At 37.7% G+C, this 24,140-nt stretch overlaps 2 protein-coding genes across 2 annotated transcripts in view; one reads left to right on the forward strand and one right to left on the reverse strand.

Moving 5' to 3' along the window:
* LOC112808263 (schlafen family member 5-like) overlaps window positions 1-1,206 on the forward strand; it is a 52,533-nt gene extending 51,327 nt beyond the window's left edge. The window contains exon 5 of the transcript XR_012374434.1: window positions 572-1,206. The gene's annotated coding sequence lies outside the window, so the exon portion shown is untranslated. The remainder of the gene's footprint in view (window positions 1-571) is intronic.
* SLFN12 (schlafen family member 12) lies at window positions 323-23,729 on the reverse strand. The gene is given in 6 exon segments (XM_073879582.1): window positions 323-375; window positions 378-422; window positions 425-461; window positions 463-673; window positions 675-870; window positions 22,658-23,729. Coding segments are annotated over 6 exon segments (1,614 nt in total).
* Window positions 23,730-24,140: the final 411 nt, after the last annotated feature.

A 24,140-nucleotide genomic window follows, 5' to 3' on the forward strand; every position in this document is an offset into this window, starting at 1 on the left:
GCATCTCTGACATAATCACTCATTCCCCTTGGTCACATACAAATACTACTAGTGTGTGCGTGTGCATACATTCAAGCCTTCTTTCCATGACAATTCACTTATATTCCATTTCAACTTTTTATTAAGTGTAACATACATATTTAAAAGTATACATATCACAAGTGTATGGCTCAATACATTTTCATAAACATACTTGTGTTACTACCAATAAAAATAAGACATTAAATATTCCAATAGATTAACAGCCCTCCCCTTATGCCTTCTAGAAAACATTTCCCTGTTACCTCCATAAATTAAAATAAATTAAAATCCTGGGTGTATTTTAATGTTTCTCCAGATATCTGGAGGCTTCATCAGTGTTTACAGTTTCCTTGCAGATGTTTCAAATCATCCTATAATATCATGTACCATGAACTGGTCTCATTGTTCATCAGCACATTCTTCCCATGGTCACATTTTTTTTTTGGCCAGCAGAACCACTGAAACTGGGTTGCCATTGGTTAACTCTTTTTTTCCCCATTGGTTAACTTTGAATCCAAATTGTTTTTTTTCCAATTTGCCTCTGTTTCAGATATGGATGCCTACTGATACTGAAGACAATAAACAATTCATAGATTCCAGGTAATAGATCCTTGTCATTTTTCCAAATCGTTCTTGACCTGCAATGTGCCAGGTGTACCAAGGTCTGCAGGTTCCAGTGGAGAACCTTGAGTGCCAAGTCCATGCCAATGGTGGCTTGGTAGTGCGAGGAGTTCTGGTGCATGTAGTTCTTGATGATGCTGGTCTTGTCTATGCCCACATCACTGAACACTAGCAGTTTGTGTAAGGGCTCCTGTGCAAGGTCTGCACCCTGGCAGCTGGCCTGTTGTGCTGGGCAGGGCGGGGGAAACACAGCTGGGGTTTGGCACTGGAGAAACTCGGGGAGTAAGTGTGTTCATACATTTTTTTTTTGTATTCTTTATTTTGGTTCATAATTTCATCAGCTGGACTTCACTACAAAGTAGTTTTTCAAGAAGATATTAGAGAACTATGTCCCCTAGATTCTTTGATAAGAGTGTTTGCTTATTGGGGCACCTGGGTGGCTCAGTTGGTTAAGTGTCTGCCTTCAGCTCAGGTCATGATCTCAGGGTCCTGGGATGCAGCCCCTCATCAGCCTCCTTGCTCAGTGGGGAGGCTGCTTCCCCCTCTCCTCTACTTTTCTTTTTTCCCCTCCCTTTCCCCCCCTACCCCCTGCTCATGCTTGCACTCTCTCTCAAATAAATAAATAAAATCTTTTTTTTAAAGTGTTTGCTTATTTACTTCATAGTCAAATGATATCTTGGTTTGGTAAAATATGGTTATGTAAAACTTAATTTTCCCCAGAATTCTGTATGCATTGCTTTACTTCTTCTGGCATTGAACATAGTGATAGAGAAGGCTGAAGCCTTGCTGGTGAACCTGGGTTCTCTTCTCTGTTCCAAGATCCCACTAAATTCATCCTAACTGAATGTCTTACACATGGATTCACAACACGTAGTCAAAGGTGCATCCAGCTCTGTTAAGCTTCATCTTAGTCTCCCAGCTCATCTTAGATGACTGGAAAATGTCAAACTCTGGTGTTCCTTCCCCTTCTTGATGAAAATAGTCATTGTTTGAAAGGGTTTCTACTAATGCTCTGGCTGTTTTCCTCCAAAACTATGTTAAAGAGAATTTTCTGGATTTTTTTCAATTCACCTTATTCATAACTGCTTACAGAAAAAGAAAGTGACCATTCTGGTGAGTTCTTACGATGCTAGCTGAGCAGTTAAAAAAGCTGTAACTCCTCCACCTGAAGAGTGTAAAGGTAGTCCATGAAGATCAGGAGATTTTGAGGGAAGGGATAATAAATTTTACCTTCTTCATTTTCATTATGGAAATTGTGAGCGTCATCAATGATGATGTTTTCTTTTCTTTTCTTTTTAATTTTTTAAAGTAAGCTCTAGGCCCAATGTGGGCTTAAACTCATGACCCTGAGATCAAGAGTTGTATGCTCTACCAACTGAGCCAGCCAGGTGCCCCAATCTTTTCTAAGTAATAAAGGTTTTCTGTCTACATCCTGGGAAATTTCCATTGTTGTTGTTGTTGTTAAAAATAAAAGTATTGCAATTTTCCCCAATTTAAAACTGGAAGAAAATCTATCCATGAACTATGCAGAGAGTAAATAAGAAACTGTGCACAGAATGATTAACAAATTAATGTTCCTAAATAACCCTTAAGTAACATCTATGAAGATCATTTAGGAGGAAGCAAAGACTAACTTGATTTTCTAACATCCCAACAAGTTTCTTACCTTGCAAAGTTTTTCAAAGGCATATTTTTACAGAATTAAAGATATCATTGATTATACAATGAAAAACATCTTTGTAGTCTGGTCCAGTTGCCATGATTCAGGTGATACTTGGAAAAGATTTAAACATCTTTGTGTCATTCCTCTGAAAATATTTCATACTGGTCATCTAAGAGGTGTTGACAAATCTCAGAAGTAAACTGGTCTCTCAAAAAATGTCATCAGGACTGTATAAAGGGCCTGATTCAAGTCTCTTACTGTTTGGGTGGTTTCAAGATTGTGGGATTCGGGATAAAATATCTGGGCGCTTATATCAGTGAAAAGAACTTGCATTGTCTTCAGTCAATATGGAAAGCTCTTCACTCAAGTAGAAGATCTTTGGCACGACACCTTCCCAGTGTAACCACCCATTTTTACCAGTTCATGCTTTAAAGTGAAGGCAGCTTGCAAAGAGTAGCCTGTTAACTCTTTATTTAGTACCCTGAAGAAGGTATGTAGGACTAGTGGATAGCCCTGGGCAATTAGAAGAGCACCACAGATTACATTCTGGTTCTTTTGCAAGCCCAGATGCAAAGACCAGGTCCTAGAAAATATCAATGTCCCTGGACCAACAGAGCCCATTTCTTTACATGTTAATTGTGCAAGTCCTTTGTGTTGTGAGAACAGTTTCTTGCAGAGGGCTTCCAGAATATCTCTTTCCTGGTGGCACTAGATGTGACAATAATTAGAATAAATTTTAAATCACTGGGAAACTTCCAATTCCAACCATGACAAAGTAGCTTGTCCCAGAACAATCCTCCCACCAAACACAACTATGAAAGCTGTACAAAATAAATAAGAGTGATTTGAAGACCAGAGGAACAACCAATACAAGCACAACTTAAAAGTTTACGATCTTTGATAGACGGGAAGCACAGGAAGTTGCTTCACATTCACCCCAGCTTTTGGCCTAAGGATACTTTCTATATCATGTTATGGGTGAATAGAGCCCAAGCAGAAATCAGCAGTCTTACTAGGCTGAGGAAAAAGAGGTTGGGATTCACGGCTGTCAGATACTTACTCAAAAGACTTAAGTCTTACAGAGTATATTCTTTGATCACAGTAAAATTAAATTAGAAATCAGTAACAGTAAAATGTCTAAAAAATCCCCAAGTATTTGAAAATTGAACAGGAAAATTCTAAATAACCTATCCATCATAAAGAAAATTAGAAACACTTTCAAACTGAATAAGTAAAATTCAACATATAAAAATTTGTGGGATGCAAATAAAGTAGTACTTAGAGAGAAATATAAAGCTTGTGTTAAAAAGGGAAAAGTCTTAAAATTAAATGATCTTAGTTTCCACTTTAACAAATCCAAAGTAAGTAGAAGAAAGGAAGTTATAATCGCAGAACAGAAATCAATGAAAACAAACAACAGATAAAATTACCAAATCCATAAGTTGGTTCTTTGAAAATTAAATTAAATTGATAAGCCCTTTACAAGAGTCATCACAAAAAAGAGAAAAAGCACAGATGAATAATAGAAATAAAAATACTGTATCAGCACAGATCTACACATGTTTAAAAGACTAAAAGAGAATGCTATAGGGGTGCTTGGGTGGCTCAGTCGGTTAAGCATTCTAATCTTGATTTTGGCTCAGGTCATGATCTCAGGGTTGTGAGATTGAGCCCCGTGCCAGGCTCTGTGCTAAGCATGGAGCCTGCTTAAGATTCTCTCTCCTCCCTTTGCCCCTCCCCATTCCTGCTCTCTCTCACTCTAAAAAAAGAAAAGAGAGAGAATGCTATACACAATTTATAAACATTTTTGCCAATATATTTGACAAATGAGATGAAATGGACAAAATCTATGAAAATAAAACACCAAAACCGACATGAGAAAAAACAGAAAATCTGAACAGGTCTATATCTATTCAACAAATTTTGTTCATTACCAAAATCTTCCCATTAGGAAAACTTCAGGGAGTTTCAACAGTGATTTTTATAAAATATATAAGGAAACATATCACCACTCTTACTCAAACTCTTTCAGAAACTAGGAACAATGAACATATCTCAGCACATCCTATAAGGCTAGAATAATTCTGATTCCAAATCCTGACAATGCAAGAAAAGAAAGCCACAGACCAATATCCCTCATGAACACAGACAAAAAGAATTTCTCAGCAAAATATTAGCAAACAGAATCTAGAAATATATAAATAGAATAATACGACATGACTAAATGGGGTTTATTTTGGAATGCAAGGTATGTTTAACATTTAAAAAATACCATCCAATATAATTAACCATATTAACAGAAAAAGGTGGGGGGGGGGGATATGGTCATCTCAATAGATCCAGAAAAAGCATTTGATAAAATTATTTCCCTAGTACTCTCAGAAAATGAGAAATAAAGGGGAACTTAATCAATATGATAAAGGGCACCTAAGAAAAGAAATACAGAACACTTTCTCCTTAAGATTAAGAAAGAAAATTTTCTACTTTCAGTTCTTGTATTCAACATTTTTTCTGAGATTTTAATCCTAGCCAGTGTAATAAGGTGAAGAAATAAGAGTTATTAAAATTAGAAAGTAAATACTAATACCTTTTTCTATTAACAGAAAGCGGGGTTGTTCACATAGAAAATCCATTTTATATTGATAAAAGAGTCAAGTCAAAGGAAAATACAACACATTTGTATGTACCTGATAAATGGGTTCAAAATAATAGAAGGCAGGGCGCCTGGGTGGCTCAGTCAGTTAAGCGTCTGCCTTCGGCTCAGGTCATGATCCCAGGGTCCTGGGATTGAGTCCCGCATCAGGCTCCTTGCTCTGCAGGGAGCCTGCTTCTCCCTCTCCTCCCCACTTGTGCTCTTTCTCACTATCTCTGTCTCTCTCTCTCAAATAAAGAAAGAAAATCTAAAAAAAAAAATAATAGAAGGCAAATTTGACAGAAGTAGAAGGAGATATAGATAATTTTAGCTGACTATTTTAACACACTTCTCTCACTAACTGATAGACAAAATCTTCAGACAGACAACAAAAATCAGTAAGGACATAGTAGATTTGAACAACACAATTAGTAAACTTAGCCTAAGTGTTTGTCCCCTTCCACATTTACCAGAATTCTGCCAAAAGTATATAGCAGAAGTGATAGTGAGACTAGGTTATAAAAGACTAGAGAACATGTTTCTTCACCCCCTACCCCAACTGCTCACTCTGGGGGAAGCTGCTATTCCATGAGGATACTCAAGTAACTCAAGAATAGATTCATGTAGGGAGGGACTAAAGTATTTGACCAACAGCCAAAGAGGAACTGAGGACTGCCAACAACCTTAGTTGCTGGCTTGGGAATAGATTCTCCCCCAGCTGACCCTTTAAAAGAGATGGGGCCCATAGCTTGATTGCAACATACTGAGAGACTTGAAGTCAGAATCACCCAGCTAAGCGACTCCCAGATTCCTGACCCACTGAAAGAGTGACATAATAAACGTTTCTTGATAATTTAAGCTGCTACATTTTGGGGGAGTTTATTACATGGCAATAGGTAATACATCAAAAAAAGCAGAAAGATCAATACAAATCTCCAGTGTTTGAAAATTAAGCAACATATTTTCAAACAACCTATAAGTTAAAATAGCACAGTGGAAATAAAAAAATATTTTGAGCTAGATGAAAATGAAAACACAACATATGAAACCTTTGGGGTATAGTTAAAATAATTCTGAGTGGGGAGGAATCAATGGCTCTAAAATAAATTTCTTGAAAAAGAAAAAACTTAAGATCAGTTACCTAGGCTTTCAGCCTTATTGTCAGATAAGAACAGCAAACTACACACACACACACACACACACACACAAGTTTTTAAAAAGGAAAAAAAATAAGGGTAAGAGGAGATATCATTGCAATTGAAAGAAAAAATACAATAGAGGGGCACCTGGCTGGCTCAGTTGTTGGAGCATGTGACTCATGATCTCAGGGTTGTGAGTTCAAGCCCCATGTTGGGTGTAGAGATTACTTAAAAATAAAATCTTAGGGGTGCTTGGGTGGCTCAGTCGGTTAAGCGTCTGCCTTGAGCTCAGCTCATGATCCAGGAGTCCCAGGATAGAACAAATTTAACTATTTAACTATTTAACTCCCAGCCCCTCATCGGGCTCCCTGCTGGGCAGGGAGTCTGCTTCTCCCTCTGACCTTCCTCCATCTTGTGCTCTCTCTCTCACTCTCTCGAATAAATAAATAAAATCTTTTTAAAAAAATCTTAAAAAAATAAGAATAGAGAAAATCAGCAAAGTCAAAGTTGGCTCTTTTAAAAAAAAAAGATTTATTTATCTGAGAGACAGAGAATGTGCAAGGGAGGAGGGGCAGAGAAAGAGAGAGAGAGAAAAACCTGAAGCAGACTCCCTGCTAAGCACAGAGCCCAACAGGGAGCTGGATGCAGAGCTTGATCCCAGAACTCTGAGATCATGACCTGAGCTGAAATCAAGAGTCAGCCACTTAACTGACTGAATCATCCAGGCACCCCAAAGTTGGTTCTTTGAAAAGATCAATAAAATAAACACTTAGCAAGACTTATCAAGAAAAAAAGAGGGAAAAAATAAGTTATCAATATCCAGAATAAAAAAGACGTCCTTGTAGTTTCTATGGACATTAAAAAGTTAAGAGGTATTTATCAACAACTGTTCAAAAACAAGCAAAACAAACTTATGGATATGGAAGTCAGAAAAATGATTGCATTTTTGTAGAATAATGACTTAAAGAATACAGGAGGGAGGCTTCTCAAGTGCTTGTAATGTTTTATTTTCTTGATATGGATATTGATTACAGAGGCATGTTCACTTTGTGAAAATTTATCAAGTGTGTATGGCTTCTGCACTTTCTTGTACGGATGCTATACTTTAATTTTAAAATTTTACTTAATAGGACATAGAGGTGAATATTTTAAGTGCTTATATTGGGATAAAAAGGATTAATACTGACTTAAGCATCTCAAGAAACAAGAAAAAGAACATCAAAATAAACCCAAGAAAAGAAAAAGAGGGGCACCTGGCTGACTCAGTTGCTAGAGCATATGACTTGATCTCAGGATTGTGAGTTTGAGCCCATGTTGGGCATAGAGTTAAATTTAAAAATAAAACCAGATTTAAAAAAAAAAAAGAAGAAAGGATATTATACAAACAAGAGCAAAACCTAATTTTAAAAGGATACATACAATAGACACAATAAATAAAGTCAAAAGTTGGTTCTTGGAAAAGAATAATGAAAACAATACCAATGTGAGTCTTCCAGCATGCCTGGCCAAGAACTTAAAAATAGAAAAAGTACAAAAAATCAATATCAGGAATTCAAAACAAGACATCACTAGAGATCCTGCAGACAATGAAAAATTGTAAGAGATTATTACGAACAATTTTATGTCACTGAATTTGAACACTTAGAAGATACAAATTTCTAGAAAAATATAACTTGCTGAAATTGACTAAAGAATAAATAGTAAAATTGAATACTGTAATCTTTAAAGAACCATTTAGCAGTCAAAAATAACTCCACAGGGGCACCTGGGTGGCTCAGTCGTTAAGTGTCTGCCTTCGGCTCAGGTCATGATCCCGGGGTCCTGGGATTAAGCCCTGCATCGGGCTCCCTGCTCAGCGGGAGGCCTGCTTCTCCCTCTCCCACGCACCCTGCTTGTGTTCCCTCTCTCGCTGTGTCTTTCTCTGTCAAATAAATAAATAAAATCTTCAAAATATATATATATATGTATATATATATATATCTCCACAAAGAAAACTATAGGAAAAAAATGATAAATATGACTTCATTAAAATTAAGAACTTCTTTTCATCAAAACACAAAACACAGGGAGTGGGAAAAGTCATGCAATGGGAGAAGAGATCTACAACATAAACAACACACAGAAGACATGTATTTAGATTATACTTTTAATTCCTACAAATCAATAAGAAAAAAAGACAAACCAAAACAAAGATGCTTTAAGCAACATTTTTTAGAGAAGGAATTTCAAGTAATCAATAAGCATATGACAAAGTTCCCAACTTCATTAGTAACCAAAGAACAAATTAATGCAAATTACATTTATAACAAAATACCTATAGGTGCCTAGAAGACAGGCAACATTTAAATGTGGCCTATTTAAAGTTTTTCAAATGTTGCCTATCTTGTATGGCTGAGGATGTGGAAGATTGGGTAAACATGTAAATCGGGAAACATTTTGGCATTAACAACTAAAGTTAAAAATACAAATACCCTGGGGTGCCTGGGTGGCTCAGTCAGTTAAGCATCTGCTTTTGGCTCAGGTCATGATCCCAGGGTCCTGGGATAGAGTCCCACATCAGGCTCCCTGCTCAGTGGGGAGCCTGATTCTCCCTGTGCCTCTGCCTACTGCTCTGCCTACTTGTGCTGGCTCTCTCTCTGTCAAATAAATAAATAAAATCTTTTTAAAAAATACAAATACCCTATGACCCAACAATTTCACTTGTGCTCAGGAAATAGATGCAAATGCCCACAGGGTGTCTGAAGCAGCATTCTTTATAACAGATCAAACTGGGTATGACTCAAATCAACATAGCAGTAGAATTTATAAAAAAATAGTTGTATGTTCACATAGGAATATTTTATTGCAAGGAAGATTAATGAACTATACACAACATCTAACAAATATAATCTCGAATGAGGAAGCACCACAAAAATAATATATACAGTGTAGTTCCATTTTAGTAAGTTCAAAAATAAGCAAAACAAAGCTGTATTTTTAGGGATGAGCACATAGAAGATAAAATTATAAAGAATGGTGAAAATGTGACTAGCATAAAATTAGCATGGAAGTAACTCAGGGTGGGGATGTGACCAGGAAAGAACACAGGAGATTTTTAGGGTGATACTGATGATGTATTTTCTGATTTGGGTGATAGATATACAGCTATTCATACACAACTGTTTCATTATATTGTTCATTTAGTTTCATGTTCATTTCTGTAGGCATATTTCACAATCTTAGAAAAGCACTGGTTGAAAGAAAAGAAATAACAAATACTGGAAAAGAATGAACCAAATTGGGGCACCTGGGTGGCTTAGTTGTTAAGAGTCTGCCTTCGGTTCAGGTCATGATCCCAGTGTCCTGTCAAATAAATAAATAAAATCTTAAAAAGAAAATGAATGAACCAAATTAACTTTATTATGGTGTGCCAAAAAACCAGGAGAAATAACTGAAAAGCAATTACAATTACTAAGATAGTGGATTGATATAGTAAATATAGTAACTAGTATTTTCCTATATAACAGCAATTCATAGTTAGAATACATGATGATAGAATAACTTCATTCCAAAAGCAACAAGACTTGGAATTGCTAGAAATAAATCTCAACAATAAATATTTAGCAACTCAAGTGAACACTCAGGTTTTAGAAACTCCTTATAATTTGGCTTGGGTCAAAGGAAAGTCTCCATGTAGACTTACAGTCTAAGTTATGTGTTCCAGGTCAGGTACACTATGGGTGTCATTGTCTATTGGGTTTATATGTCACTCAGGAATTTCTAAGGAAGGGGAGCTCCCTCCCTAAGTTTGGGCTAGGCTGGGACACTCTGAATCCCTTTGACGTAATATTATTTTAATAGGTCCTAAATACCACATTTTCTCATAAAGAAGTTAGTGAAAATATTTTAGAGTGAAATACAAGACAGAAGATTAACATATAAGATATCTAAGAAAAGCAAACTGTTTTAAAAGTGCTTATTTCACAAAATAAGTAAATTTTATGTTCTCTTAGGGAAAAAGCCTGAAATAAGGATATAAAAGATGAGATGTCAGACTGATCAGACCGATATGGAAATACCAGCTACTGAAATCATAATTCCTTAAAAATATAATTTACCAAAATCAACTCAAGGAAACAAAAACCCTGAGTAGTCCTTTAATTATTAAAGAATTAGAAATAGTAGTTACAAATCTTCTCACAAAGGGCTCAGATACTCTTACAGGCAAGTTCTACCTAAATCTCAAACAACATATTCCAATTTATATAAATTTTTCTGGAGGATAGAAAAAGAGGAAATATCCCCAACTTATTCTGCTTTCACTGTTATTTTGATTCAAACACTAAATAAAGAAAGAGAGAGGACTATTATTAGACCCTACAATGCATGAATTTAGATGCAAAAATTCTGAATAAAAAATTAGTAAACTGAATAAAAGTGTATTAAAGAGATTAATACTCCAATATCCAACTGGATCTGTTCCAGGAATGCAAAAATTGTTTAATATAAAATATTAACATGTCATTTGTCAGTTAACAAATGAAAAGGATAAACATTTGTGACAACAGAAACAGAACATGTTTGATAAAATTCAATATTTATTCATGATAAAAAGAAAAATCATTTACTAAACTAGGAATATCATGGAACTTTCTTAATCTAATAAATGGTATATTCAAAAATACTAATGTAAACCTCAATTTAAATGAGAAAATCACAGAAATAATTCTCTTTAAGATCTGAAGTAAGGGATGCCTGGGTGGCTCAGTTGGTTAAGTGTCTGCCTTTGGCTCAGGTCATGATCCCAGGGTCCTGGGATCAAGTCCTGCATCGGGCTCCTCGCTTGGCAGGGAGCCTGCTTCTCCTTCTGCCCTTGCCCCTGCTCATGCTCTCCCTCTCTCTTGCTCTCTATCTCTCTCTCTCTGACAAATAAATAAAAATCTTAAAAAAGAAAAAAAAAGATCTGACGTAAGACCATTTCCATTTAGAATTATACCCAAAGTCCTCATGGGTTCATTAAGACACGAAAAAAAATTAAAAGCAAAAGATTAGGAAAAAACGAAAAGCATAAGGAAACAACATTTTAAAATCAGTATACTGTTTATAAAGAACATAAAAAGAATCTAGGGACAAATCATTAAAAATAAAGAGAAAGTTTAGCAAGGTGGTCTAATATAAAATCAACTTATAAAGTCAGTTGCATTTCTACACACCAGCAACAAACAATGATAAATTGAAACTTTTAAAGAAAAACATCATTCACAACAACAAAAAAAGTAGAAGAAGCTAGTAATAAAGGTAACAAATGATTGACAAAACTTGCACACAGAAATTTATAAGACATTAAAGAAGGGCACCTGGGTGGCTCAGTCAGTTAAGTGTCGGCCTTCAGCTCAGGTCATGATCTCAGGGTCCTGGTATCGAGCCTTGCATCGGGCTCCCTGCTCAGTGGGGGATCTGCTTCTCCATCTCCTTCTGTCCCTCCTCCCTGCTTGTGTTCTCTCTCTCAAATAAATAAATAAAACTTTTTAAAAAATAAAGACATTAAAGAAGTTCTAAATAAATGGAGAGACTTCCTATGTTAGAGGACAAAAATGGACGGATATAAATATATCATTTCTTTCCCAAACTATCTATAGATCTATGTAACTGTGATCAAAATTCTGCAAGGGTTTTTTTTGTAGCAGTTATTTATATTCTAAAATCTCTAGGAGAGAGTAAATGACTAAAATTACCAAGACACTCTCAAAGAAAAGGAATGAAAGAAAGTTTACCCTGTCAGCTGCTGATTATTTAGTATGAAATTACAATATTAAGACAGTGAAGTGTATTTAAGGACCAGTAAATTGACTGAGGGTACATAAAGAGATTCTAGAAATAAGAGTTATATATAGATATATTTAATAATATGCTGGTGGTGGCATGGCAGATCAATGGGTGAAAGTGGAACTATTCAGGGACCAAAAGAGGATTTGGATTCTAGACTCTGTAAGTTACATTGACAAATCAGAAGAAAAAGACAAAAGTGGGGAGCCTGGGTGGCTCAGGCATTAAGCGTCTGCCTTCGGCTCAGGTCATGATCCCAGGGTCCTGGGTTCGAGCCCCATATCAGGCTCCCTGCTCTGCAGGAAGCCTGCTTCTCCCTCTCCCTCTCCGAGCTTGTGTTCCCTCTCTCGCTGTGTCTCTCTCTGTCAAATAAATAAAATCTTAAAAAAAAAAAAAAGAAAGAAAAAGACAAAGACAAAAGCCCTATAGAAAAATGGGCAAAAGACAGAATGGGCATTTCTTAGAAGACTTACTTATGGGCAATAAGTATGAGAAGAGATGCTTTACCAAGTTAATAACCAGGAAAATACATACCATAGAGAGATACCATTCTGTACCTATTTGAGTGGGAAGATGAAGGATGGTGAAAAGAAGAAAGATGAGATTTGACAATTGGAGAAGATAGAGGCATTTCTAATATACCGTTGATGGGACTGAAGTGATTCATCTACTTTAAAAAATAATTTGACATTATCTTAATACTTGCACACTCACATACCTCCTGACTCAGCAATTCTACTTCTAGTTGTGCACCCAAGAGACTCTCTTGCAAATATGCACCAGAAGACTGAAAATGAATATTCAAGGTAACACTGTTCAAATAGCAGAAAACAACATGTTGCCCCCAAACGATAACAAAAACAGATAAATTAGACATGCTGAGTATTGATGGCATTTCTCCAGTAACTGAATATAGCTGTGCATGAGGCTGCGTCTCAATCTAGACATCCCGGTGACATGATCCACTTCTCTTTTTGTTTAAACTAAACTGTTACTCTTACTTTCAATTAAAGCAGTTCGTATTACACCAAGAAAAGTCTAATCAAAATCTAAAGAATTAGACTCTGATATATTCAATGACTAAGAACACCAAAGTATGCCTGTTAACACCCACATGAGCTCTGATGACAAATTTCAAGGTGGTGCTGATGTGAAGAAAGGGAGGTTGGAACATACTCACACCACCAAGTCCAAAGAAGCCAGAATTAGGATACAACCAAGATGGCAGAGGAGTAGGAGACCTTAGTTTCATCTGGGCCCAGGAACTCAGCTACATAGCTATCAAATCATTCTGAACACCTGAGAACTCAACCTGAGATATAAGAAAAGAATAGTTGCAACTCTACAAATACAAAAGTGACCACTTTCAGTAAGGTAGGAGGTGTGGAGAAGTGAATCCAAGGTGATATATGGGAAGATAAACTGTGGGGGAGGGAGCATTCATCAGCCAGCTACCAGAAGGTGATATAGCAGCGGAGCACAAAATCAGAACTTTTAGAAGTCTGCTCCAGTGAGGGATATCCTGGCCTGAAAGACACCCAGGTGGCAAAGCGGGTGGAGTCCTAGGTGGGACAGTGTGGTCTCAGGATCCTTGGGGTGACAGGAAGACCATGGGGGCCTGAGTGCAGCAGAGTTCCCAAGCATTGGAGCAGGGAAGCTGGCTGCAAACAGCGAGCCCAGGAGAGGGCTTTCAGCTCAGGGTTGCCATAAATAGTGAACGACCTCTGAGCAGGGGCCCAGCAAGACCTCTGCCTTCCTCCCCTGGGAGGAGCGGCTCAGGAGTGCACCACAGGAGTCTTCAGGGTTTGGAGACTCAAAGCAGGGTCTTGTGCCTGAGATAGAAATGCTCGATCACAGGCCACGTGAGCATGGAGTACAGACGGAGACCAAGGAGACAGGAGTGATTGACTGCTTTTCCCTGAGGGTGCACTGAGGAGTGGGGCCCCAAGCTCTTGGCTCTGGGGCTGGAGATTGGGAGACCACCATTTTCATTCTCATCCTCTAAAGACATGTGGAAGGCCTTCAGGGAACAAAAACCACATAGAGCAAACTGGAGCCGCTTACTTAGCCTGCCCCCCTGGCAAGGGCGATACAATTCCAACTGGGGAAAAAACACTTGAGAATCAAAGCAACAAGCCCCTCCCACAGAAGATCAGCAAGAACATCCAGCCAAGACCAATTTACCAATCAATGAGAACTGCAAAACTCCAGCCCTGCGGAAATATAGCATATAGAATTCATGTTTTTTCCTCCATGATTCTTTAGTCTTTCAATTTTAATTTTCTTTTCTTTTTCCTTTTTCAACCAATTTCTTATTTTATCAACTCTTTTTTTAAAATCTTTTTTAATTTTCATTTTTACAGTTGCATTCTATCCCTTCAGTATTTATTTTTGTATATATATGTTTTTCTTTCTTTACAATTTTGAGATGTAGTTTCTTCTAACAAATTGACCAAGATACACTCAGGATATAGTGTATTGCACCGTTCTGTTCACCCGTCTGTTTATATCCCTTCCTTTTTTGTTGTTGTTTTTTTCTCTTTTGTTTTTTCTTGTGTTTTAATTTTCATTTTTACAGTTACAGTCTATCCTTTCATTGTATTTAATTTTATCTTTGTACTATGTACGTTTTTCTTTCTTTACAATTTTGGGATCTAACTTTTCTAACAAACGGACCAAAATACAGGATCCAGTGTATTGCTCTATTCCGTCCACCTGTTTGATAATATTGGCTTTTTTTCTTTTCTTTAAAAAATTTTTTTTTATTTTTATTTTTTTGGTTTTGGGTCTCTTCTGATTTGCTTAGTGTATATTTCTCTGGGGTCATGGTTGCCATTTTTGTATTTTGTTCTCTTGGTCATTATTCTTCTCTGGACAGAATGACAAGACAGAAAAACTCACCTCAAAAAAGAGAACAAGAGGCAGTACTGACTGCCAAGAACCTAGTCAGTATGGACATAAGTAAAATGTTGGAACTAGAGTTCAGAATAACAATTATAAAGATACTAGCTGGGCTTGAAAAAAAGCATAGAAGACACAAGAGAATCCCTTTCTGGAGAAATAAAAGAACTAAAATTGAATCAAGTTGAAATAAAAAACTCTATTAATGAGATGCAATAAAAAACGGAGGCTCTAAGTGCTAGGATAACTGAGGCAGAAGAGAGAATTAGTGATATAGAAGACCAAATGATGGAGAGTAAAGAACCTGAGAAAAGGAAAGATTTTCAATTACTGGATCATGAGGGGAGAATTCAAGAGATTAAGTGATACCATAAAGTGAAACATTATTAGAATAATTGGGGTTGCAGAAGAGGAAAGGGGGGGAAGAAGGTATATTGGAACAAATTATAGTGGAGAACTTCCCTAATTTGGGGAAGGAAACAGGCATCCAAGTCCAGGAGGCACAGAGAGCCCCCCTCAAAATCAATAAAAAATAGGTCAACACCTGACATACAATAGTGAAACTTGCAAATCTCAGAGACCAAGAGAAAATCCTGAAAGCATCAGCGGACAAGAGGTCTGTAACCTATTAACAGTAAAAACTTTAGACTGGCAGCAGACCTATCCACAGAGACCTGGCAGGCCAGAAAGGACTGGCATGATATATTCAGGGTGTTAAATGAGAAAAACATGCAGCCAAGAATACTTTATCCAGCTAGGATGTCATTCAAAATAGAAATAGTGATAAAAAGCTTCCAGGACAAACAGAAACTAAAAGAATTTGTGATCACCAAACCAACCCTACAAGAAATATTAAAAGGGATCCTCCAAGCAAAGAGAGAGCCCAAAAGTAACAGCGACCAGAAAGAAACAGAGACAATATACAGAAACAGTGACTTTACAGGTAATACAATGACACTAAATTCATATCTTTCAATAGTTACTCTGAATTTAAATGGGCTAAATGCCTCAATCAAAAGACACAGGGTATCAGATTGGATAAAAAAGCACAACCCATCGATGTACTGTCTGCCAGAGATTCATTTTAGACCCAAAGACACCTCCAGATTGAAAGTGAGGGGGTGGAAAACAATCTACCATGCTAATGGACATCAAAAAAAGCTGAGGTGGCAATCCTTATATCGGAAAAATCAGATTTTAAACCAAAGACTGTAATAAGAGATGAGGAACGAAACTACATCATAATTAAAGGGTCTATCCAACAAAATCTAACAATTGTAAATATATTTATGCCCCTAACATGGGAGCAGCCAATTATATAAGCCAATTAGTAACAAAATTAAAGAAACACATCGATAATAATGCAATAACAGTAGGGGTATTTAACAGCCCCCCCCCGACTGCAATGGACAAATCATCTAAGCAAAAGTTCAACAAAGAAATAAGAGATTTGAATGACACACTGGACGAGATGGACTTCACAGATATATTCAGAACATTACATCCCAAAGCAACAGAATACACATTCTTCTTGAGTGCACAAAGAACATTTTCCAGAATAGATCACATCCTGAATCATAAATCAGGTCTCAACAGGTACCAAAGATTGGGATCATTCCCTGCATATTTTCAGACCACAATGCTTTGAAACTAGAACTCAAACACAAGAGGAAATTTGGAAAGAACTCAAATACATGGAGGCTAAAGAGCATCCTACTAAAGAATGAATGGGTCAACCAGGAAATTAAAGAAGAATTTAAAAAATTCATGGAAACAAATGAAAATGAAAAGACAACTGTTCAAAACCTTTGGGATGCAGCAAAGGCAGTCCTAACAGGGAAGTATATAGTGATACAAGCCTTTCTCAAGAAACAAGAAAGGTCTCAAATATAAAACCTAACCTTACACCTAAAGAAGCTGGAGAAAAAACAGCAAATAAAGTCTAAACCCAGCAGGAGAAGAGAAATTATAAAGATTAGAGCATAAATCAATGAAATAGAAACAAAAGGACAGTAAAACAGATCAACAAAACTAGGAGCAACAAAACTAGGAGCTGGTTCTTTGAAAGAATTAATAAGACTGATAAAACCCTGGCCAGACTCATTAAAAAAAAGAGGAAGAAGAAGAAGAGGGAAAGAGAGAGGGAGAGAGAGAAAGGACCCAAATAAATAAAATCATGAATGAAAGAGGAGAGCTCAAAAGCAACACCAAAGAAATGCAAACAATTATAAGAACATATGAGCAACTATATGCCAACAAATTAGGCAATCAGAAAGAAATGGATGCATTCCTAGAGACGTCTAAAGTACCAAAACTTAACAAGGAAGAAATAGAAAACCTGAACAGACCCATAACCAGCAAGGAAATTGAAGCAGTAATCAAAAATCTCCCAACAAAAAATCCAGGACCGATGGCTTCCCAGGGGAATTCTACCACATTTAAAGAAGAGTTAATACCTATTCTTCTGAAACTGTTCCAAAAAACAGAAATGGAAGGAAAACTTCCAAACTCGTTTTATGACTCCACCATTACCTTGATCCCCAAATCAGAGACCCCATCAAAAAGGAGAATTACAGACCAATATCCCTGATGAACATGGATGCAATAATTCTTACCAAAATACTAGCCAATAGGATCCAGCAGTACATTAAAAGTATTATTCACCACAATCAAGTGGGATTTATTCCTGGGCTGCAAGGTTGGTACAACATCCGCAAATCAATCAATGTGATATAATACGTTAACAAAAGAAAGAACAAGAATCATATGATCCTCTCAATAGATGCAGAAAAAGCATTTGACAAAGTACAGCATCCTTTCTTGATCAAAACTCTTCAGAGTATAGGGATAGAGGGTACATACCTCAAAATCATAAAAGCCATCTATGAAAAACCCACAGCAAATATCATTCTCAATGGGGAAAAACTGAGATCTTTCCCCCTAAGGTCAGTAACACGGCAGGGATGTCCACTATCACCACTGCTATTCAACATAGTACTAGAAGTCTTAGCGTCAGGAATCAGACAACAAAAAGAAATAAAAGGCATCTGAATCAGCAAGAAGGAGTCAAACTCTCACTGTTTGCAGATGATGTAATACTTTATGTGGAAAACTCAAAAGACTCCACCCCAAAACTGCTAGAACTCATACAGGAATTCAGTCAAGTGATAGGATATAAAGTCAATGCACAGAAATCAGTGGCATTCCTATACACTAACAACAAGACAGAAGAGAGACAAATCAAGGAGTCGATCCCATTTACAATTGCACCCAAAACCATAAGATACCTAGGAATAAATCTAACCAAAGAGGCAAAGGATCTGTACTCAGAAAACTATAAAATACTCATGAAAGAAATTGAAGAAGACACAAAGAAATGGAAAAACGTTCCATGCTCATGGATTGGAAGAACAAACATTGTGAAGATGTCAATGCTACCTAGAGCAATCTACACATTTAAGGCAATCCCTATCAAAATACCATCAACTTTTTTCAAATAAATGGAACAAATAATCCTAAAATTTGTATGGAACCAGAAAAGACCCTGAATAGCCAGAGGAATGTTGAAAAAGAAAAGCAAAGCTGGTGGCATCACAATTCCAGACTTCAAGCTCTATCACAAAGCTGTCATCATCAAGACAGTATGGTACTGGCACAAAAACAGACACATAGATCAATGGAACATAATAGAGAGCCCAGAAATGGACCCTCAACTCTATGGTCAACTAATCTTCAATAAAGCAGGAAAGAATGTCCAATGGCAAAAAGACAGTCTCTTCAACAAATGGTGTTGGGAAAATTGGACAGCCACGTGCAGAAGGATGAAACTGGATCATTTCCTTACACCACACACAAAAATAGACTCCAAATGGTTGAAAGACCTAAATGTGAGACAGGAGTCCATCAAAATTCTTGAGAACACAGGCAGCAACCTCTTCGACCTCAGCCGCAGCAACTTCTTCCTAGAAACATTGCCAAAGCCAAGGGAAGCAAGGGCAAAAATGAACTATTGGGACTTCATCAAGATAAAAAGCTTTTGCACAGCAAAAGAAACAGTCAAAAAAAACAAAAGACAACCAACAGAATAGGAGAAGATATTTGCAAATGACATATCAGATAAAGGGCTAGTATCCAAAATCTATAAAGAACTTATCAAACTCAACACCCAAAGAACAAATAATCCAATCAAGAAACGGGCAGAAGACATGAACAGACATTTCTGCAAAGAAGACATCCAAATGGCCAAAGACACATGAAAAAATGTTCCACATCATTCAGCATCAGGGAAATCCAAATCAAAATCTCAATGAGATACCACCTCACACCCGTCAGAATGGCTAAAACTAACAAGTCAGGAAATGACAGATGTTGGCAAGAATGCGGAGAAAGGGGAACCCTCCTACACTGTTGGTGGGAATGCAAGCTGGTGCAACCACTCTGGAAAACAGTATGGAGGTTCCTCAAAAAGTTGAAAATAGAGCTACCCTATGACCCAACCATTACACTAATGGGTATTTACCCCAAAGATACAAATGTAGGGATCCAAAGGGGTATGTGCACCCTGATGTTTATAGCAGCAATGTCCACAATAGCCAAACGGTGGAAAGAGCCAAGATGTCCATCAACAGATGAATGGATAAAGAAGTTACACACACACACACACACACACACACACACACACACACACACACACACACTGGAATATTATGCAGCCATCAAAAGGAATGAAATCTTGCCATTTGCAACAATGTGGATGGAACTGGAGGGTATTATGCTGAGCGAAATAAGTCAATCAGAGAAAGACATGTATCATATGACCTCACTGATATGAGGAATTCTTAATCTCAGGAAACAAACTGAGGGTTGCTGGAGTGGTGGGGGGGTGGGAGGGATGGGGTGACTGGTTGATAGACATTGGGGAGGGTATGTGCTATGGTGAGCACTGTGAATTGTGTAAGACTGTTGAATCACAGACCTGTACCTCTGAAACAAATAATACATTATATGTTAAAAAAAAAAAAAAGATAGTAGGAAGGGTAAAATGAAGGGGGGAAAATTGGAGGGGGAGACGAAGAATGAGAGACTATGGACTCTGAGAAACAAACTGAGGGTTCTAGAGGGGAGGGGGTGGGGGGATGGGTGAGCCTGGTGATGGGTATTAAAGAGGGCACGTACTGAATGGGTGTTACACGCAACAAATGAACGATGGAACACTACATCAAAAACTAATGATGTAATGTATGGTGATTAACATAACATCATAAAATTAAACAAAAAAGAAATGAAATCTTGCCATTTGCAATGATTTGGTTGGAACTAGAGGGTATTATGCTAAGCGAAATAAGTCAATCAGAGAAGGACAATTATCATATGATCTCACTGATATGTGGAATTTAAGAAACAAAACAGAGGATCATAGGGGAAGAGAGGACAAAATAAAACAAGATGAAATCAGAGAGGGAGACAAAGCATAAGAGACTCTTAATCATATGAAACAAACTGAGGGTCTTTGGAGGGGAGGGAGGTGGGGGGATGGGGTAACTGGGTGATAGACATTACAGAGGGCACATGAGGTAATGAGCACTGGGTATTATATAAGACTGATGAGGGGCGCCTGGGTGGCTCAGTCATTAAGCATCTGCCTTTGGCTCAGGTCATGAATCCAGGGTCCTGGGATCGAGCCCCACATCAGGCTCCCTGCTCAGCGGGAAGCTTGCTTCTCCCTCTCCCACTCTCCCTGCTTGTGTTCCCTCTCTCACTGTGTCTCTCTCTGTCAAATAAATAAAATCTTTAAAAAAAAAAAAAGGACTGATGAATCACTGATCTCTACCTCAGAAACCAATAATACATTATATGTTAGTTAATTGAATTTAAGTTAATAAAAAGAAAAACAAACAAACAAAGAAGTCAGAATTAAACTACCTGGAAAGTGATATCTCAGCTGCTCATTTTCCAAATTCTAAACAGATTTACGACTGTATAATGGCGTTGATATTTGTTGTTGGAAGATCATCTTTTCTGTCCCAGGAAAATCTTAAAACAAACAAACAAATAAAAAACCACATTCTTAATCTGCCATGAGAGACCCTTCCCCCATCTAACTAACGCATAGTATATCAAAAGTCTGCTTAGATTTAACCCCTTTTTCCCAATAGAAATATTGTTAGATATTGTAGTTAGATTCCTAGGTCAGACACAAATTGCAATTTTGTATTTTATTTAAGTTTTTGTTTTTTTTTTTGAGAGAGAGAGAGCCAGGGAGGGACAGAGGGAGAGAGAGTGAGAATCCCAAGCAGGCTCCACGCCCAACACAGGGCCTGATGTGGGACTGGATCACATGACCCTGAGATCATGACCTGAGCTGAAGTTAAGAGGTGGTAGCCTAACCGACTGAGCCACCCAGGCGCCCCCAAGATTTTATTTTTAAGTAATGTGTACATCGAACATGGGGCTCAAACTCACAACCCCATGATCAAGAGTCACAAGCTCTGGGGCGCCTGGGTGGTTCGGTCGGTTAAGCATCCAACTCTTGATTTTTGCTCAGGTCATGATCTCAGGGATGTGGGATCCAGTCCCACATCAGGCTCCATGCTGGGTGTGGAGCCTGTTTGAGATTCTCTCTTTCCCTCTCCCTCTGCCCCTCCCCTGCTCTCTAAATAAATAAATAAATAAATAAAATCTTAAAAAAAAAAAAGTCACATGCTCTACCAACTGAGCCAGGCAGGTTCCCCACAAATTGCAATTTTAATGCCTTTTTCAACATCTTTTTTTTTTTTTTTTGAGAGAGAGGGAGAGAGAGCACAGGGGAGGGGCAGTGGGAGAGGGAAAGAGCAAGAATCTTAGCAGGCTCCATGCCCAGCAAGCTGGAGGCGGGGGTTCATCTCATGACTCCAAGATTATGACCTAAGCTGAAATCAAGAGTTGGATGCTTAACTGACTGAGCCACCCAGGCACCCCACAAATTGCAATTTTAATACATTTTAATCCTTGATGGGGCTGGAACACACTGTACCTGGAATGAAAACTAATAGGAAAAATGCATTAAGAGTCATCGAATATATTGCCATGTACTTGGGTTCACTTTAAAGGCAATTAAAATTTGAAGATGAGATAGCTAGTGAAGGACTGCTGAGTTTTGCAGATTCTAAGGAAGAACCTTGCATTTTCAGAGATTTTAAAGTTGCTAGTGCAGTCTAACTTTATTTGAGGCTTTCCTTTTCCAAAATCAGATAAAATACCAGCATTATTCTTTTTCTTAATCACTCCAACTTAGGGTTACATTTTGGCCCCCAGATGGAAAGACAGAAGAGGAAGAGGTAAGCAGGTGCTTGGGTGGCTCCGTCAGTTAAGTGTCTGCCTTCAGTTTACAGCCCGCATTGGGCTCCCTGCTCAGCAGGGAGTCTGCTTCTCCCTCTGCCCCTCACATCACTCATGTTCTCTCTCTCTCTCACTCTCTCTCTCTCTCTCAAATAAATAAAATCTTAAAAAAAAAAGAGGAAGAGGGAAGAGTTTTTAAGGGAAATAAATAGGTGTAAAGACAGATGAGGGAAAGGTAAATAAAAGAGGCAAGTGGTCCTGACAGCAAGAAATGGTCAGTTACTGAAACTGAGCTCAGAAAGAAAAAGGATTCAACAGGCTTTTTCACTGGAAGTGAGTAAAGAGATGGTAGGGAAGAAAAATAGGGTTAATTGGATCTTTGCACCAGCTTGTGTTACTGACAGAAGGTAATGTGGTTTCTGTATGGAAGAGCTATCCTCTAAGTGGGTAGAGGAAAATAAGAGAGTGAATGATTGATTGTATCCACCAGACATTAGTAAATTAGGTGTTGAAATATGAAGCCTATGATGTCACCCCAAATCCCAAATGAAAACCTACCTGCCATCCTAGCCCTACGGAGCCTCCTTCCTAATCTCCCTTCCTCACTTGGGTTCACAGGCAGTATGTTGGAAATCCATTCCTTTATGGTAAACTTATGCACATCGTTGTCTTTCACACGCCAGGATTCTGGCTCTTTAGCAAACACTGCACAGCAGAATGGCTCTATTTTGAGGGCACAGACATATCCACAAGGATGGCCTTCATTATATACTTCAAGGAATTTGCATGAGTAAGTTATCTCCTTCTTCTCCTTACAGAAGTGATAGACAGGCAACTTTTTAATGGATTTTTCTATTTCTGAAACTAACTTGTTAAGATCACTCACTTCTCTTTTAAAGCCAATTACTTCATCCCCATTTAAACCAATAAACAAATATCCTCCATCAGTATTTGAAAATGCAGAAAAATATTGAGGGAGAATCTCTTTAATGCGTTGTAACAACTTTTCTGTTGAGAAGGCTTTCATTTCAACATGTGTGGATTCAGCAAAGGGGATTTTTTCTCTGTACCTAAGTTGGGTCCTGTTAAAAAAGTCATCAGTCAAGGCCTTCACGTTACTCTCTACTTGTGCATTGTGCTTTGGAGACAATTTAGATCTATACAATCTCCCCTTAGTTTTGTTCTTGTCTCTGAGGAACTCCGATGTAGCAGTGGCATCCATGATATTTGTACATGTTACATCCCTTTTGTACAAATTGGACCTCAAGGTGACAATTCGTAAACCAGAGGTTTTTGAGCTCCATGATTTGACAAAAATTAGAAAATATTCACCTTGCTGCATAAAGTCTAGGTATTTATGAACAGATGGAAGAATATTTCCAACAGAACTTTCCAAATCTAACCCTATTCCATCTTTTGGGTAACTATAGTTTTCATTCTCAATTTTAGCCTTGATCACTCCCCCTCCAGAATTCAGCAAAGCAATCATAGCTTGTAAGATGTTTTCATTCTGCTTTTTTCTAAGTTGACAATCTTTCATTTTTTTCCTATTCTTCTCCCCAAGAGTGACTCCTCCCACACCTAAAACCAGTTCAGCAGAGTTAGTTTTCAAATCAACACTAATGTTCATTTTCCCAGTAGCCATTCAATTTCCAAGCAGAAATCCTTTCCTGTAAAAAACAACAACAACAACAACAACAACAACAACAACAACAAAGACAAGAGCCATGAGTATAGAACCTGAGCAGGAGAAAGCAAATTCTGTACTGTGAGGCAAACCCAGCAAAATCCTTTGCTGTGTATATTCCACTGGATGTTATGGAAAGGATACAGGGTAAAGTCTTTTTTTTGGACAGATTTTGAGCTAAGAGTATAATAATTTTTACTCCTGTGAAGTTTTCAATTTTTTCCCTAATGATTCCACTTTTTTCAAAGTAATCTCTATACCCAATGTGGGGCTCAAACTTACAACCCGGAAATCAAGAGTTGCACACTTCCCCAGCTGAGCCAGCCAGGTGCCCCTCAATTTATTTATTTTATT

The sequence above is a fragment of the Callorhinus ursinus genome, unplaced genomic scaffold (genome assembly GCF_003265705.2).
Source record: "Callorhinus ursinus isolate GAN/ISIS: 27379988/994484 unplaced genomic scaffold, GSC_fseal_2.0 scaffold34, whole genome shotgun sequence".
Classification (NCBI taxonomy): domain Eukaryota; kingdom Metazoa; phylum Chordata; class Mammalia; order Carnivora; family Otariidae; genus Callorhinus; species Callorhinus ursinus.